The following is a 15,318-nucleotide window of genomic DNA, read 5'->3' as shown; positions in this document are numbered from 1 at the left end:
TTAGCTCCGGCTTGTGCCCCGCAGTTTCTTGTCCAGCTGGCAGAGCTGGTGGAGGAAGCCGCGGTTGGGGAAGATCCACCGGTGTTCCCTCACAGTGATCACTGCCTGACGCAGGGACAGCTGCTGGTGCAGCATGAGGTAGGCCAGGACCAGTGTGGCAGAGCGGCTCACACCCACCACACAGTGCACGAGGACTTTGGCTGAGGGAGACATCCTGGTAAAAGACCCTTTCCCACCAGCCATCCCATCCAGGCCTGGGGTGGAGACCCTCGTTCCATTCCCTACCCTGCCTTGGGTGCACTCTGGAACCCCAGGCAAGTCACTCAGCCATCATGGATCTCAGTTTCCTGATTTTTCAAATGGGTAACAACACCTATTTGGCCTATCCTTGGGATGCAGTCCAAATTCTTAACATGACTTACAAGACCATCTGAGAGCTGGCCCTTCCTGACAACTGCAGCCTTATCTCAAGATGAACCTATCCCAACCCTCATCTCTAGGAACACAGGGTAAGGAACACAGTTCCTTGAAACTGTCATGGTCTCTGACCTCCAGCCTTAAGCATGTGTTGTTCCTACTATTTTGAAAAATGTTCCTGTTGATCTTGGTCTGACTAACTTCTACTATTCATTCATCAAGTTTCAGCTGATACATGGTTTCCTTCTAAGGGCTTTCCTGATCACTCAAGGTATTGCTTGAATCATAGAGCAGCTCATCATTTTTGCATGTGGCCCAATGAATGTCCTTGTAAAGGGAAGTCCCCCACCTCCCTGGTCCTCTGGGCTGGCCACCCCTGCCCTGTGTTCCCATAGCACTTCACATTTGCACTCCCACATCAGTAGCACTCACAATACTTCACAATTTGACTGGCAGGTTTCATGAGGGGAGGGACCCTGCCTTGTTCAAGTCTGAATTCCCTGAATTTAGTTTAGTGTCTGGCACATAGAAGATATTCAATAAATAGCCGATGAATGAATAACAAAAGAATGTCAAAGTGCCTTGGGCATTTAAAAAAGAGTGATATGAGCTGTCATTTTGTCATTCCCATCACACAGATGAAGAAACTGAAGTCTAGAGAGGGACACTGGCTTGCCCAGTGTCATATAGCAGGAGGCACAGCTGTCTTTCAGGATGAACACAAAGCAGGAGCTCCTGCCTCTCCAGGCTTCTTTATTGTAACCTATGCCGTCCCACCCCGACCCCAAATACACACATTTGAAAGTTCTTTAGGGCAGACACATAAGGTACCAAATTTTCCCAAGGCTAAGTGTTGCAGAGAAAGAATCATTCTGCTGTTTGTGAGACCTGGATTCCGGCCCGAGAGCTCCTTTGAACTCAAGGCATGGCCTTCAATTTTAGCCTCAGTTTCCCCATATGTGAAGCAATGGTTTTAGGTAAAATGTTGGAGCACTAAATGGAAGATTTCTAAAAACCAGGGATGGGAGCATATTGATGATTGAGGGGAAATGGGCATCCTCCCCTTGAATGAGCAGGGTGGGATATGGGTTCTGGCCCCAAGTCCTACCCCCAGGTGTGCTGAGGGCACGGTGGATGAAGTCAGCTGCTGAGGAGAAGTAGGTGCTGATGTCAAAATCAGGGAGGTCGTGGGCTGGCACCCCCAGGTAGCTCACACTGCTGCCGTAGAAATCAGGGCTGCCCTGACAGTAGAGGCCCCCATGGGCGGCGTTCAGCACGTGGGTGATGCCCAACTTCCACAGCTCAAAGCGGTTATTTGCCGTGGCCCTGAGGAGGGGGGGGAGCAGGAAGGGGGCTGGATGCTGGCTGAGCTGTGGGGTCCAAGAAGGAGGCTTTGCATGGCTCCCTGTTTCAAAGGATGAAACCCTAAGTGTTCAAAGGGAGCTAGAGCCCAGCCAGCCCCAGCTAGGGTCTGCTGCCCATGCCCCACCCCCAGAGCTTTCTGGTGGGAGAGTTGGTAGTGTTGGGTTATCTTTAGAACCTCTTGGCTTCCTCAGGCAATCTGCCCTTGGGCAGGGTAGGAAAGAAGGGATTGCTTTAGCCCTTCCTCTCCCTTCTTGCCCCACATCCTCCCACATACATCCGGTTTCTCTTGGTCATCAGTTTATACCTGCCTCTAATCTGCAAGTGTCTAGAAGTGACACCTTCCCTGATTCACCCTCAGTCAGATTTCTCCACCCACTCTATGTCCAAAAGAAGGAGGCTGGAATCAGAAAGGGGGATCTCTGACTACCGCATGTCATACCCCATATACTTTCCCCCAGTCCTCTGGCCAATTGTCCTGGATGTGCCAGAAGACTCCAGGACTTCTGGGAAGTTCCCTTTTTGCAGGTAGGGAAAAAAAAAAAAAAAAAAATATATATATATATATATATATATATATATATACTCCCCCTGGTGGCCATATCTGGTCACTGCATTGTCCCAGCAGGTGGGAGTTCTGGAGAAAGTCCCTGGCTTGGGGATGCTAAGAATAGAACTTTCCCCCTTATTTCCACACACACCCATGTAAGGTAAATTGTTTCTCCTTGTCGCCACCCTCACATCCCTCTACCAGTGACCACTCACGCATCTCCTATGAAAAGATTGGGCCAAACTTCATCCACACGGCTGCAAGAGGCCTTCCCTGCCCTGAGGAGCTCCTCTAGCTCCAGGACACTGGGGCAAGGCGTGGCTTCAGCATCTCCCTCCAGCTCTGGGAGCAAGGCCTCAGCCATGGGCCAGCCTGCCTACCCCTCTGCCTCTACACTCCTCTGCTTCTCCAGTGTTATTTCTCCTTCCCAGAGATTGGCAGGGACAGGTGGGACGGGAGTAAGTGACTCAGCAAGTCCCAGAGGCCTGTTTCTCCCAAGCTAGGCCCCACCCCCACACTCTTGAGAACACGGAATCAGATAGACCCCTGCAAATCACTACCTCCCTTAACCTCAGTTTCTTCATCTGTAAAATAAGGATAATCACATCTTTTATTGTTCCAAAGGTTACATGAAACAAAGGTTGTGCTATTTCTAACACATTGTAGATGCTTAGAAACAGTTTTTGAATTAATAGGTTTAGAGCCCTGCATAAGGCTTATTATTATTATTATTATTATTATTTGGTATGGGGGATTGAACTCAGGAACACTCGAGTACTGAGCGACATCCCCATCTCTGTTTTGTATTCTATTTAGAGACAGGGTCTCACTGAGTTGCTTTTTGATAGGCTGGGTTTGAACTCACCATCCTCCTGCCTCAGCCTCCCGAGCCGCTGGGATTATAGGTATGCACCACTGCGCCTGGCCAATAAGTCTAACTTGGTTCTGAGGACTAAGTTAAAACAGGTTGGAGAGAAGGTGGTTGGTTCTAAGGATGAATGATAGAAGAAACTTTGTAGGTCTGGGAGGGCCACAAACTGGGTGGGACCTGAATTTTGGATGGGCCTCTGGATTGTGGAGCTCAGGGCAGTTTTCTGAGTTGTAGTGTCAAGAGAAATGTGGGGAGGAGACATGGAGTACAGCATCGAAAGGGTACTCACAAGGTTTACAGGAGGTTTGAACAACAGTCCTGTAATGAAAATGGCCAGTTTTCTTCAAAAAAAGGTTGAAGGGGCCTTGTATATCAAAGAAAGAGAAGTGAACATTGCTCTAGACTTTAAGAGCCAAAGGGGCCTGTCATCAGAAATATTTTGAGGGTAGGAGGGAGATTCTTCTGCCTATCAGGGCTTTCAGCCCCAGAATAGAAACTGATAAAAGGTTGACCTGGTCAACTCCATTTTAAAACTCCATTTGAAACCTGCAGTCTCACCAGGCACACCTGCGAAGCCTTCCAGTATGGCCCTCAAGCACAAACAAGTCACTTCTCCCCACCCTGATAAGCTCATAGTGAAATCTCTGTCATGTTGTCCTCACCCCAATAAGGAGGAAAGGCAAGAAAATAAGGGTGGGGACCACCAGACCAGATGCTTTAACCCCAGGGCAAATGACATCACTGAGAAATCTGGTGGCAGCTGATAGGGATTGAAAGGGTGGTCACAAGCCCCAAAATTTAGTATGGAGCAAATGAACAGACATTCAGCTAGCTGACATTGAGCCCTCACGCTGGAGAGCCTGATGAGGATCTGGACTGACATCCCAACTCTTCTTATCGTTTGCCTGATCCTCTGCAACTTCCTCACCTTTCAAACTCTACAGCCACATCTTGAACCTGATGAGAGCCACGACTTCTCCCTACAACACTCTCCTCAACCGGCCATCAGCTCTACCCCAGGAGAAGCTGTTAGACCAGGACGCAAGAAAAGACCACTGACTCCAATTAAAATCAAATTAAAGCAAGCTTATTATTTCGACTGGCCGGGCTGCCTCTCCCTCCCAAAACAGCGGGAACAAGACAGCAAACCCCAGCTTTCCTGCAGCCCAGCTTTATAGCCCAGAAAGTTACACAAAGGGGGGGGGGTTACAGATAACAGAACTCTGACAAGCATCACACTAATGGTAGTTTACATTTTTTGCTGGCCCCAACATCAGAATTTATGAGGACCATTAGAGCCTCAGAGAGGGTCGTTATCTGGCCAGGGAAGGCCAAGATTTGTGAGGCATCACTAAAGTTTGAGAGAGGGCTGCTATCTGGTCAGAGAGCCAGGCATGGGTGAGTTCAAGGCACAGGCAGGCATTCCAAGCAGGTTCAGAATTTGCAGTAATTTATAGTAAAGCCAAAATTATCTTTTCATGGCTTTGTGGCGAGATGGCTCCCAATTTTAAGAAAAGATCAGGTTGGGTCTATCAAAGCCTGCCTTGGTTCCTGATCTGATAACCATGTCTGAGTGAGTGTGCATCTGCTGGACTTAGAGCCCAAGGCTTGAAACTTTTGATCTGACACCTGAACTTAGCACGCAGAGGGAATATCTGTCATGAGCCGGTCATGATTAAGTGTGTTTGCAGTGCTTAGAATTGTTTGCTGTGAATTGATTATGGCTATTGCAGTGCCTAGCATTAAGGATTGTCATTTTCTTGATTAAGAACCTATAGAATGAAATTGTATTGAGTGATTTGAGTGAATAAAGCATTGAAAAGGGCAGAAGCGTGTGGACATTCTTTATTTCTCCCCTTCGACTGCATAAGTCACACCTTTTGCCCATCTTGACAAGCTGCCAGAGCTGGTTGTTGGCAAAAGAGAGGAGATGTCTTGCCCTCCCTCGTGTGACTTCATAGGGACCCTGATGGGCCTTGGAGAGGTATGAGCTCTGTTGGGCATGTTCCCAGCTGCTCCTGGTCTTGAGTCCGACTTGAGGGTAAAGACAATTCCAGGGAATACCCTGGAAACAGTCTGCACTCCTGTCCACCTGGAGCATGCTCCCATCCCATTCAGTGTCAGAAAAACTGGTCTGGTACTGTATCGCGAGGCAAGGCCAAGAAGGATCTCGAGCCCAGGATGCAGCTGGCTTTAGATTTGGTTTCTGCCAAAGCTAGGGCTAGGTTGGGGGGGGGGGCTTCTCTTAGGGTGGGGTAGCATTGTAGAATGAGAATTTTGGTTGGTAGGTAGATTTAGATAAAATACCAGTTTGGGCACAGATTTACTGTGATATGTCAAGCAAATGATGTTTTTGGCCTTTCTGTGTTGTATGATCTACTTTTGTAGAGCTGAAACGAGGATTGAGATATTTATATGGCATTTGGCATAGACATTGTCAGTGAATAAAAGAGGTCTACGATAGCCATGATCATTGGGGGTTGGCTCTTGAAAAGGAGCTGGTCTTCTGCAAAGGAATCAGGATAACTTCCTCCGGATCCCCAACTCGGTTTACCAATCCCTTGGGTTCCTCCCTTAATCTACACCAGCCCTCTTTGGCGGCGGCCCTGACGCATGCGCTCTCAGGCTCCCCTGCAGCGTTTTCCCTTCTTTCTTCTCTCCGGTGGGCTGGAATCTCGCGTCCCTTCCGGTCTTGGCCACGCCCCTTCTCCGGTAGTGCTCCGCCTCCTGCCGGTAGTGCTCCGCCTCCCGAAGCAGTTCCGGTTCGGCACGGAGCAGCTGCCGGAGCGGCTGTGACGGAGCCGGAGCGATGCCTGCGCGCAGCCGCCACCGCTCCCGCCTCCACTCCGGCTCTCCGCCCCGGGTTCCGCCCCTGTCGCTTGAAGTGCTCCACTCCGGCGAGGCGCGAAGGGCCCGGGACTCCGACGGCGCCTCGGACGCCGACTCGGAGGCGGGTCGGGGAAGCCCGACTCCCATCGCGGAGGTGAGCTGGCGCTGAGGAGAGGGGAGACTGGGGGGCGCCTGCAGCCAAGGGTGAGTGAGGAGTCAGGGGTGGAGCCGGGGGCGTTGAGGGGCAGGGAGCCCGAGGGACCGCGGGGAGACGGTTGAGGGGGCCAAGAGAGTCCGCTCTAGAATGGAATCTGGAGGGAATGGAGGTTGTTGAGCCGACGGCCTGAAGGGGTGACGACGCCGGTGGCCGAGGGGCCGGTAGAGGCTGAGGCGCGAGAAGGACTGGAGGACGCGGAGAGGCTAGGGCTTGGAGCTGTTGAGAGCAGAGCACTGATGGAAGGAGTCCCCAGGAATGTGCACCCGGAGGAGGAGATGCTCAGGGCTTTGGTAGTAGGGAGAAGGGATCTCAGAAGCAGGCCTGGCCCGGGATTAACCCCAGGGCGAGGAAGAGGGAACCGTGTTGGAGTGATAGCCGACTGACCGGGGTGGGGACGGAGGTATTGGAGGGCAGGAGTTAGGTTTGAGTGGAAGAGGCTATTGGATGGAAAGTCATCTGGCCCAAAGGGTTGAGAGAAGGATTGAAAAGGAGAAGTGTGGTCAAGAAAGAAAAGGAGCCCTTGGGGATCTAATTTAGGACTTTGGCATTTTTACAAGTAGGTGTCTTTCAAGGCATCAAAGATCACTCGGGCAGTGTACTTGGATCATAGTGCTTTCTTTGTAGACAGTGGATCCTTTTAACAATCTGGAGTGGTAGGGGCGGTATTCACTGATTTGTCTGCAGGGCTGGGGGAAGGTAGTGCAAAGGAAGTGATGTTTTAAGAAGACTGAAAGGAGTGATTCTGAGGTATCATTTGGATTTCTTTTAACCGTAATGATGTACTTCTCTTTTTCTTTGTATTTCTTAAATAAGTTTAAATACCAGACAAGTTTAAATCCTGAAAAAAGAGATTTAATACATTAACTTTAAATTTTGAAAATTTAAACGTGAAAGAGGAATTTGGGTGTTTTGATTTTACAGTCCCTCAGTGTGAGTTGGTAACATTTTCCCAGCTTGGGATGACGTATGTCTTTACTACAGGGTAAAAATATGGTCAATTTAAGTATCAGGGTTAAGAAGGCACATAAAACTAGAAGTGAAATCATCACAGCCCCCGAGCCTACCAGATTTTCCTCTTGAAGATTACTTTTGACAGATTTGAAGGATTAATATTCTAGTACCATTTTGCAGATATTGTATGAATAATATTTCAATAGAGTAATCTAGGAAAATTAAAAAGCAAATTCTTGTAGTTGGCAGCTAATATAACTGGGATAGGTAGCATATATGCTTTTTATAGAAGATGTAGTATCAAAACCATAATTTAAAAGATCAGAACATTTTTGTAAAATTTATATTCACTCTAGAAGAAATAAATTAATTTCCTTTTTAAATTATTAAATTATAATGTGACTCCATGGGATCTTAGTTGGATTTTAGCTACGTGTCTCATGTAATGTTTTAAAACTTTTTATCTGATTAAAGATTTTGCAAGTTGTTGGCCAGTTTGAACTTTTAAAAAAGTATTTTCTGCTCTAAACAAGTATTTGCTATCTAATCATCATAGGATGACAATTTACCGATTGCAACAAGCCTTTGAATTAGTTTTGTATAGACTGTATGTCTTACCTTCAAATGCTCAGTGGAACAATAATTATTTCTTCAAAGGAGAAGCAAATTCTTAGGGTTGCTTTTAACTAAGGTTGTCAAAAGATTAACTACATATAATATGTTAGTGAATGTTGCATTCATTTTTTAAATTTAAAGTTTTCTGTAGCTTTGATTCTTTTTGGACATCAAACTGACTTATATGAGAAAGAAATATAATTCCATATTCTGTTAAGTTACCTGTGAAAGCTCTTTTGAAAGATTGTGGTATTTGTTAAATAAATGGATTTAGATTATTAAAGGCAACTATATTCTTTCATATCCAGATTAAATGTCTTACTTTTTTGCAGAGATTTGGGGAAGGAAAATCTGTTTTTTTTTTTAAACTTTCTTATGTGTTTTATTTGTTTACAAATAAGGTATTACTTGTTTTACATATACTGTTATCCTTTATTTTTTGCTTGCATGTGTTTTGGGAACCCTTTTGGAACCTGGCATTTGTTTTTGTTTTTCTCTAAAGATCTAATGTAACACAGTGGAGGGGTGTAATAGTAGGAAAAGAACAGAAAGAACCACTTGATAATGAGTATCATGACAGTGATTCTTAACTTTAGGGCTTGTGGTTCTTGAAAAATCAAGAACTTAACTAAAAACAGGGGAACATGGACAGGGCACACATGGAGAAGATCCTTTACTTCCTCTTGACTATTCATCACCTATTTTTTTTTTTCCTTTTGCTGTGTTAGGGATTGAATCCTGGGTCTTGAGCCATCACCAGATTTTAAGCTGAAACGTCTAGCTGTTTAGAGATTTTATGCTTCCATATTGAAATGATATGTGGCTTCACTATACACTGAGCCTTTCCAGCAATATAATCACTTCAATACTGAATGTAATATAATGTGAGTCTATTAACAAGAAAACTTGGTTATAATAATTTTACCACAGTGTTTGATAATAAAATAGTGCTTTATGTGTATCTCAAAAGAATGATGTTGTGGGAGTGGTGAGTTATATTGTATTTGTCTTAAATTTTTATTGTGGGTTGTGGGTTTAGCTAAGCTTTTGACTTGTGGCAGAGGACAAGAGATGCATAGAAACATAAGTATTATCTTGATACTGTTCTTTTGAAATTCTTTTGTTTTTTGGGGGGATACTGGAGATTGAACTCAGGGACACTTGACCACTGAAACACATCCCCAGCCCTTTTTTGTATTTGATTTTTAAAAACAGGGTCTCACTGAGTTGCAAAGCACCTCGCCCTTTCTGAGGCTGGCTTTGAACTCTCAATCTTTCTATCTCTGCCTTCCTAGCCATTGAGATTTCAAACGTGAACCACCACGCTGAAATTCTTGAAGAAATTCTCATAGGTGAGAACCATGGATTCTCCTAAGAATCTTCTTTTGAGTTAAACTGTGTTACTGAGTTAATGGAAATAACTGCAAATCATTTTAGCTTGGAACTTTGAGACTAAATTAAATTGATGTTAGTTTCATCAATGTAATAATGGCATGAAGCAGAGATTGCCAAAACTGTACATTAAAATTTGAGTCCAAATTCAATAAGTTTTCATAGTATGTAATAGAGTATGAAATCTTGAGCCAGTATCTCATTTTCCATTATGCTGATTAGATTTGGGATGAAGCATATTTATTTATTTTGGGAGGTGCTGGGGATGAAACCCAGAACTTTGTGCATGCTAGGCAAATGCTTTATCACTGAGCTTCACTCTCAGCTCCTGAGTAGCATATTTTTTTAAAATTAATTTTTACCTATTTAATATTTTTTTGTTGTTGTAGATGGCACACTACCGTTATTTTATTTATTTTATGTGGTGCTGAGGATTGAACCCAGTGCCTCAGACATGTGAGGCAAGTGCTCCATCACTAAGCCACAACCCCAGCCCAGTGTAGCATATTTTAAAAGTAAAATTTTTATTGGTTAATATGTCCAACTGCTAGTCTTCCCAAATATTTTTATACTGTTTAGAGTAAGATTTAGAATGTTATATACTTAGCTTCTTTACTAGTATGCTATGTGCCAGGTCAGGAACCCTTCACTAAATTTACCACTAAATTGGATTGTAGGGTAAAAAATTTTTGTATGATCAATGAAATAAAGTGGACAGTGATATCTATTAGATTCTTATTTACTAAGCTCAGACAGTTCTGGATGTGATATAGAAATAGGTGCAACCTGATAGGTAAAGTCTTGGTTTAAAAGTTGGAGCCAGGAAAACAAAGTGTGTTCTTTGATATGCCCAACAATTTTTGAGTGTAGTATATAAAAGTGCATGGTCAGGAAAGTAAAAAAAAATGTCTCTGAGCCAGGCATGGTGCTGCAGGCCTGTAATCCCAGTGGCTTGGGAGGCTGAGGCAGGAGGATCAGAAGTTCAAAGCCTGCTTCAGCAACTAAGCAAGGCCCTAACAACTTAGTGAGACCCCATCTCAAGATAAAAAAGGGCTGGGGCTTAAGCACCCCTGGTTCAATCACTGGTACCAAAAAAAAAAAAAGACATCAGTATTTCATGTCTTTTATTTAGTATGTATAGGCATATGTGAGTTAATAATTGGTGTAATTCATATCTATTTAAAGTGATGTGTTTGGAACAGTGAGAAATAATATTGTTTTCATTTTCTCCCTCCCCTACCGCCTCTCTGGGCAGTACTGGGGATTGAACCCAGGGGCACTCTGTCACTGAGCTACATGTCTAGCCCCTTTTTTAAATTTTGAGACAGAATCTTACTGAATTACTAAGACTGCCCTTGAATATTTGACTTTTCTGTTTTAGCCTCTTGAGTAGCAGGGATTACAGGCATATGTCACTGTGCCTGTCTTGTTTTTATTTTCTTAAAAGTTATTTTTCAGGCTGAGGTTGTGACTCAGTGGTAGAGTGTTTGCCTAGCATGGGTGAGGCACTGGGTTTGATCCTTAGCACCACATAAGAAAATGAATAAATAAAATAAAAGTTATTTATTTATTATTAAAAAAAGTTATTTTTCTTCTGATTACCAAGTATACCATGCTTATTGTATAAAATATAGAAATTCTAGAAATAATTAATGTAGAAAGAGCCCACCTAAGGAATAATAGTTTAATAGTTTTGTATTTTTAATACAAAACTTTGTATTAAAAAAATACAAAACTGTATTAAAAACTTTGTGTTATTTGTAATAATGGTTAATAGTTTTGTATTTTCTTTATTTAAAAAATATACATATGCTACATGTGCTATTTTTAAGGAGCATTCTCTTTTTCAATAAAAGTTTTTAAACTTTTTATTTTTGAAATGTAGATTTACAGGAAGTTGCAAAGATGGTACAGAGATCTCATGTACTTTCACCCAGTTTCCTGCAATAGTTGCATCTTACATAATTATATAACAGTATCAAAACCAGGAAATTGACATTGGTACAGTGTGCTTATATAGTTTTTTTTTTGTTGTTGTTGTTGTTGTTTCATCATGCATAGATTTGTGTAATCATTTCCCCAATTAAGATATTGAACTTACATTCCATCACTACAAAAATCTCCCTGTGTTATTCTATTATAGTTTTCCCCTAGCCTCAACGCACACCATTTCTAGTTCCTGGCAACCACTAATCTGTATTCCATTATATAGTTTTATCAGTTTGAGAGTGTTACATAAATGGAATCATACAATATGTGACATTTTGAGGTTAGCTTTTTCCCCTTCAGCCTAATCCCGTTGAGACTCATCCAAGTTATTGTGTATATCAATAGTTTCTTTGTTTTCTTCCACGTTTTCATTTTTATTGCTGAGCAATACTTCATGGTCAGAGAGCCACGGTTTGGCTATTCATATATTATAGGACTTTTTTTGTTTTCAACTACTACAAGTAATACTGCTGTGAACCTATATGCTTATGTGCATAGGTTTTAATGTACACATAAGTTTCATTTTTCTGGAGTAAATACCCAGGATTATAATTGCTGGGTTGAATAGTAACTCTGTTCAATTTTGTGGGGGAGTGGGTATTGGGAGATTGAGCCCAGGGTGCTTAACCACTGAGCCACACTCCCTAGCCCTTTTTGTATTTTATTTAAAGACAGGGTCTCACCGAGTTGCTTAGAGCCTTGCTAAATTGCTGAGGCTTGCTTTGAACTTGATCCTCCTGTCTCAGCCTCCTGAGCTGCTGGGATTACAGGTGTGCACCAATACCTAACTAACTGTGTGATTTTTATAAGAAACTGTCAAAACTGTTTCTCCAGCATGGCTGTATAATTTTACATTTCTGTGCACAGTGTATAAGAGGCCCAGTTTCTTTGCATCCTTAACAGCATTTTGTAGTGTCAGTTTATTTTAGCTGCTTTAATATGTGTGGTACCTCATCATAGTCTTTATTTGCATTTCTCTTATAGCTAGTGATGTTAAACATCTGTGCTTACTTGCTATTTGTATATTATCTTTTTTGACATGCCTTTTTATGACTTTCTCCCATTTTCTAACTGTATTTTTTTATTGTGTAACTTTTAGAGTTACTTATGTATTCTAAACATGAGTCCTTTCTTACAAATATGGAAGATATTTTTTCAAGTCTGTAGCTTGTCTTTGCATTCTATTCACAGGGTCTTTGATATGGTAAAAACTTTTAGTTTTGTAAAGTCCGTCTTATTAATTATTATTTTATTGTGCTTTTAGGTGTCATGTCTAGGAAGTCATTGCCCTGTGTCCTTAAAGGTTTTCTTTTATATTATTGTCTGAAAGTTTTGCGATTAATTCTTTACACTTAAATGATAATTTGTTTTGAATTAAATTTTACTGAAGATGTGAGGCTTGATAAAGGTTTTTTTTGTTGTTGTTATTGTTTGTTTGTTTTTCTTGGACTATGGATGTCCCGTTGCTTTAGCACTATTTTTTAGGTAGCCACCATTAAGTTGCTTTCCATCTTTGTCAAAAATCTGTTGGCCAAGCCAGGTGTGGTGGTGCAGGCCTGTAATCCCAGTGGCTCTGGAGGCAGAGGCAAGAGGATCGCAAGCAAAGCCAGCCTCAGCTAAAGCAAAATGCAACTCAGTGAGACCCTGGCTGTAAATCAAATACAAAATAGGGCTGGGGATGTGGCTTGGTGGTCGAGTGCCCCTGAGTTCAATCCCTCATAACGCCCCCCCCCCCAAAAAAAAAAAAAATCAGTTGGCCATACTGGTGTGGGGCTATTTCTGGGTTCTTTATTTTATTCCATTGATCTGTATGTCTGTATCTATATTTCTGTCTACCAGCAACACATAGTCTTGATTGCCATAGCTATGTATCTTGAAATTCAGTAGAAGGATTTTCCCTCTGTTCAGAGTTGTTTTAGCTATTCTAGTTCAAACTTCCATGTAAATTTTAAGATGCTCTTATCTGTATCTATAAAATACCTTGCTGGTATTTTCATAGGAATTGTGTTTAACCTTTGTATTGCTTTGAGAATTGATTTCTTTATTGTATTGTATCTGCCACCTTATGAGCATGGAATATCTGTTATTTAGATTTTTTTATTTTATAATTTTCATTTATACAGAGCCTATGTTGTGTTGTTAGATTTATCTAGACATTTCACCTTTTTTAAAAAACATTTTTTTTAGTTGTTGTAGATGGACCTTTATTGTTGTTTACTTATATGTGGTGCTGAAAATCAAACCCAGTGCCTTACGCATGCTATGCAAGCGCTCTACCACTGAGCCACAATGCCAGCCCATCACCTTTTAAAAAAAAGTGATTATAAATGATTTTATATGTCCATGTGTTCATTGCCAGTACATAAAAATACAGTTGATTATTTATTTATTTATTTATTTTTTAATGTTTGCAGTGCTGGAGATTGAACTTGGGGCCTTATACATGTTAGGCAAGTGTTTTACCATTGAGCTATACCTCCAACCCCTACATTGAATTTTTTTTGGGGGGGTGTATGTGTACTGGGGATGGTACTAGGGATTGAACTCAGGGCTTCTCTATAGTTAGCTACATACCCAGCCCTCCCCCCCCTTTTTTTTTTTTGGTTTTTAATTTGAGACAGAGTCTCATTAAATTTCCCAGGTTGGCCTCAAACTTGTACTCCTCTCAGTCTCAGCTTCCCGAGTCTCTGGGATTACAGGTATATACCACCACACTCAGCAACTACAATTGATTTTTTTTTTTTTTTTTTTTTGAGGTATTGGGTATTGAACCTTGATGTATTCTGCCATTGGGCTACATGTCCAGCCCTTTTTACTTTTATTTTATTTTTTTTATTTTTATTTTTTTGAGACATGGTCTCACTAAATTGCCCAGGCTGGCCTTGAACTTGCAATCTTGCTAACTCAGCCTCCCTGAGTCACTGAGATTACAGGCAAATGGGGTCAAGCCCTGCTATATTTGATTTTTATATATTGATTTTATGTCCTTTCAACCTTTGTGAACTCACTTTTTAGTTGAGTCTCTTTTTTGTTTTTTTGGTAGATGCCTTGGGATTTTCTATGTAGACTATCATCATCTGCAAACAGAAATATTTTTATTTCTTTCCAAATATTCATTTTTAATTTCCTTTTCTTGCCTATTGTGCTGGCTAGAACTTCTAGTGTTATGCTGAACACAGTGTTAAGAATAAACATCTTTGACATATTCTTGATCTTAGGAGGAAAACATTCAGTTTTTTAGCTTTAAATAAATGTTAACTGTAGGTTTTTTAAAGAAAGGATGTTCTTTATCATATTAGGAATTTCTTCTCTATTCCTAGTTTTCTGATAGTTTTTATCACAGTTGGGTGTTTATTATTTTTCTGTATCTATTTGTATGTTTTGTGTTTTTCTTCATTAGCTGGTAGATAACAATATAATAGATAACATTGTTTGATTTGATTTTCAAAGACTGAACTAGCCTTGCATCCCAGAAATAAACCCTATTTGGGCTTGGTGTATAGTTCATTTTATACATTGCTGAATTCTGTTTGTTAATATTTTGTTAAGGGGTTTTATAACTATATTCATGAAAGATATTGGTCCCTTGAAATATGGAGTGAGGTTACCTCAAAGATTTCTTAAATTTCTATAGACATTACCTCTGTAGTGTCAGGTAGAGGCGTTTAGGTTTTCTACTTTGCTGGTTGGAAAGGAGAGGTGAACTTCATTGTTTACCTAGTGGGGGGTCGGATGAGAGGTTGTAGATGGCCTTGTTATTTCTGAGCAGTGATAGTAGCCCTGATTCTCCACCAGGCCTCCTCTGACAGCACTTCAGTGAGGAGGGGATGGGATATGCCTCATCAGTGTTAAGTGGGCAGAAAGTCCAGGTTCCCCGTGTCATTTCCTCTGATACTATGTTAGGGGTGGGAGAGGCAGTAACAACAGTCTCAGGTCCCTTCTTGGCCTTTTCTGATAACATCCTGGTGTAGGGGGAAAAATATAGACTGGTTACAATAGCTGACAAGGTTAAATGTCTAGGTTCTCACAGGGTATGATGGCACATGCCTATAATCCTAGATGACTCAGAAGGCTGGGTGGGGCAGGAGGATCACAGGTTCAAAGCCAGCCTAGGCAATTTAGTGA

At 41.9% G+C, this 15,318-nt stretch overlaps 2 protein-coding genes across 4 annotated transcripts in view; one reads left to right on the top strand and one right to left on the bottom strand.

Moving 5' to 3' along the window:
* Dusp13a (dual specificity phosphatase 13A) lies at positions 1 to 2,693 on the bottom strand. The gene is made up of 3 exons (XM_027931351.2): positions 2,545 to 2,693; positions 1,526 to 1,743; positions 1 to 200 (listed from the first exon to the last, which is right to left on the bottom strand). The coding sequence occupies exons 1-3, from the start codon at positions 2,691 to 2,693 to the stop codon at positions 1 to 3; spliced, it is 567 nt and encodes a 188-aa protein (XP_027787152.1).
* Positions 2,694 to 5,972: 3,279 nt separating this feature from the next.
* Positions 5,973 to 15,318, top strand: part of Samd8 (sterile alpha motif domain containing 8) — a 58,593-nt gene continuing 49,247 nt past the window's right edge. For 2 of the 3 annotated variants that reach the window (XM_071611143.1, XM_027931278.2), the window contains exon 1: positions 5,973 to 6,183. In XM_071611143.1, coding sequence (XP_071467244.1) covers positions 6,010 to 6,183 — 174 coding nt within the window. In that variant the 5' untranslated portion in view covers positions 5,973 to 6,009. Of the gene's footprint in view, positions 6,234 to 15,318 lie in introns of all 3 variants that reach the window. The other variant, XM_027931279.2, reaches the window with a different exon arrangement.

Source organism: Marmota flaviventris, chromosome 4, assembly GCF_047511675.1.
Source record: "Marmota flaviventris isolate mMarFla1 chromosome 4, mMarFla1.hap1, whole genome shotgun sequence".
In the NCBI taxonomy this organism is placed as follows: domain Eukaryota; kingdom Metazoa; phylum Chordata; class Mammalia; order Rodentia; family Sciuridae; genus Marmota; species Marmota flaviventris.
The sequence above is the reverse complement of the archived record's forward strand: the minus strand, read 5'-3'. Positions and strand labels throughout refer to the sequence as shown.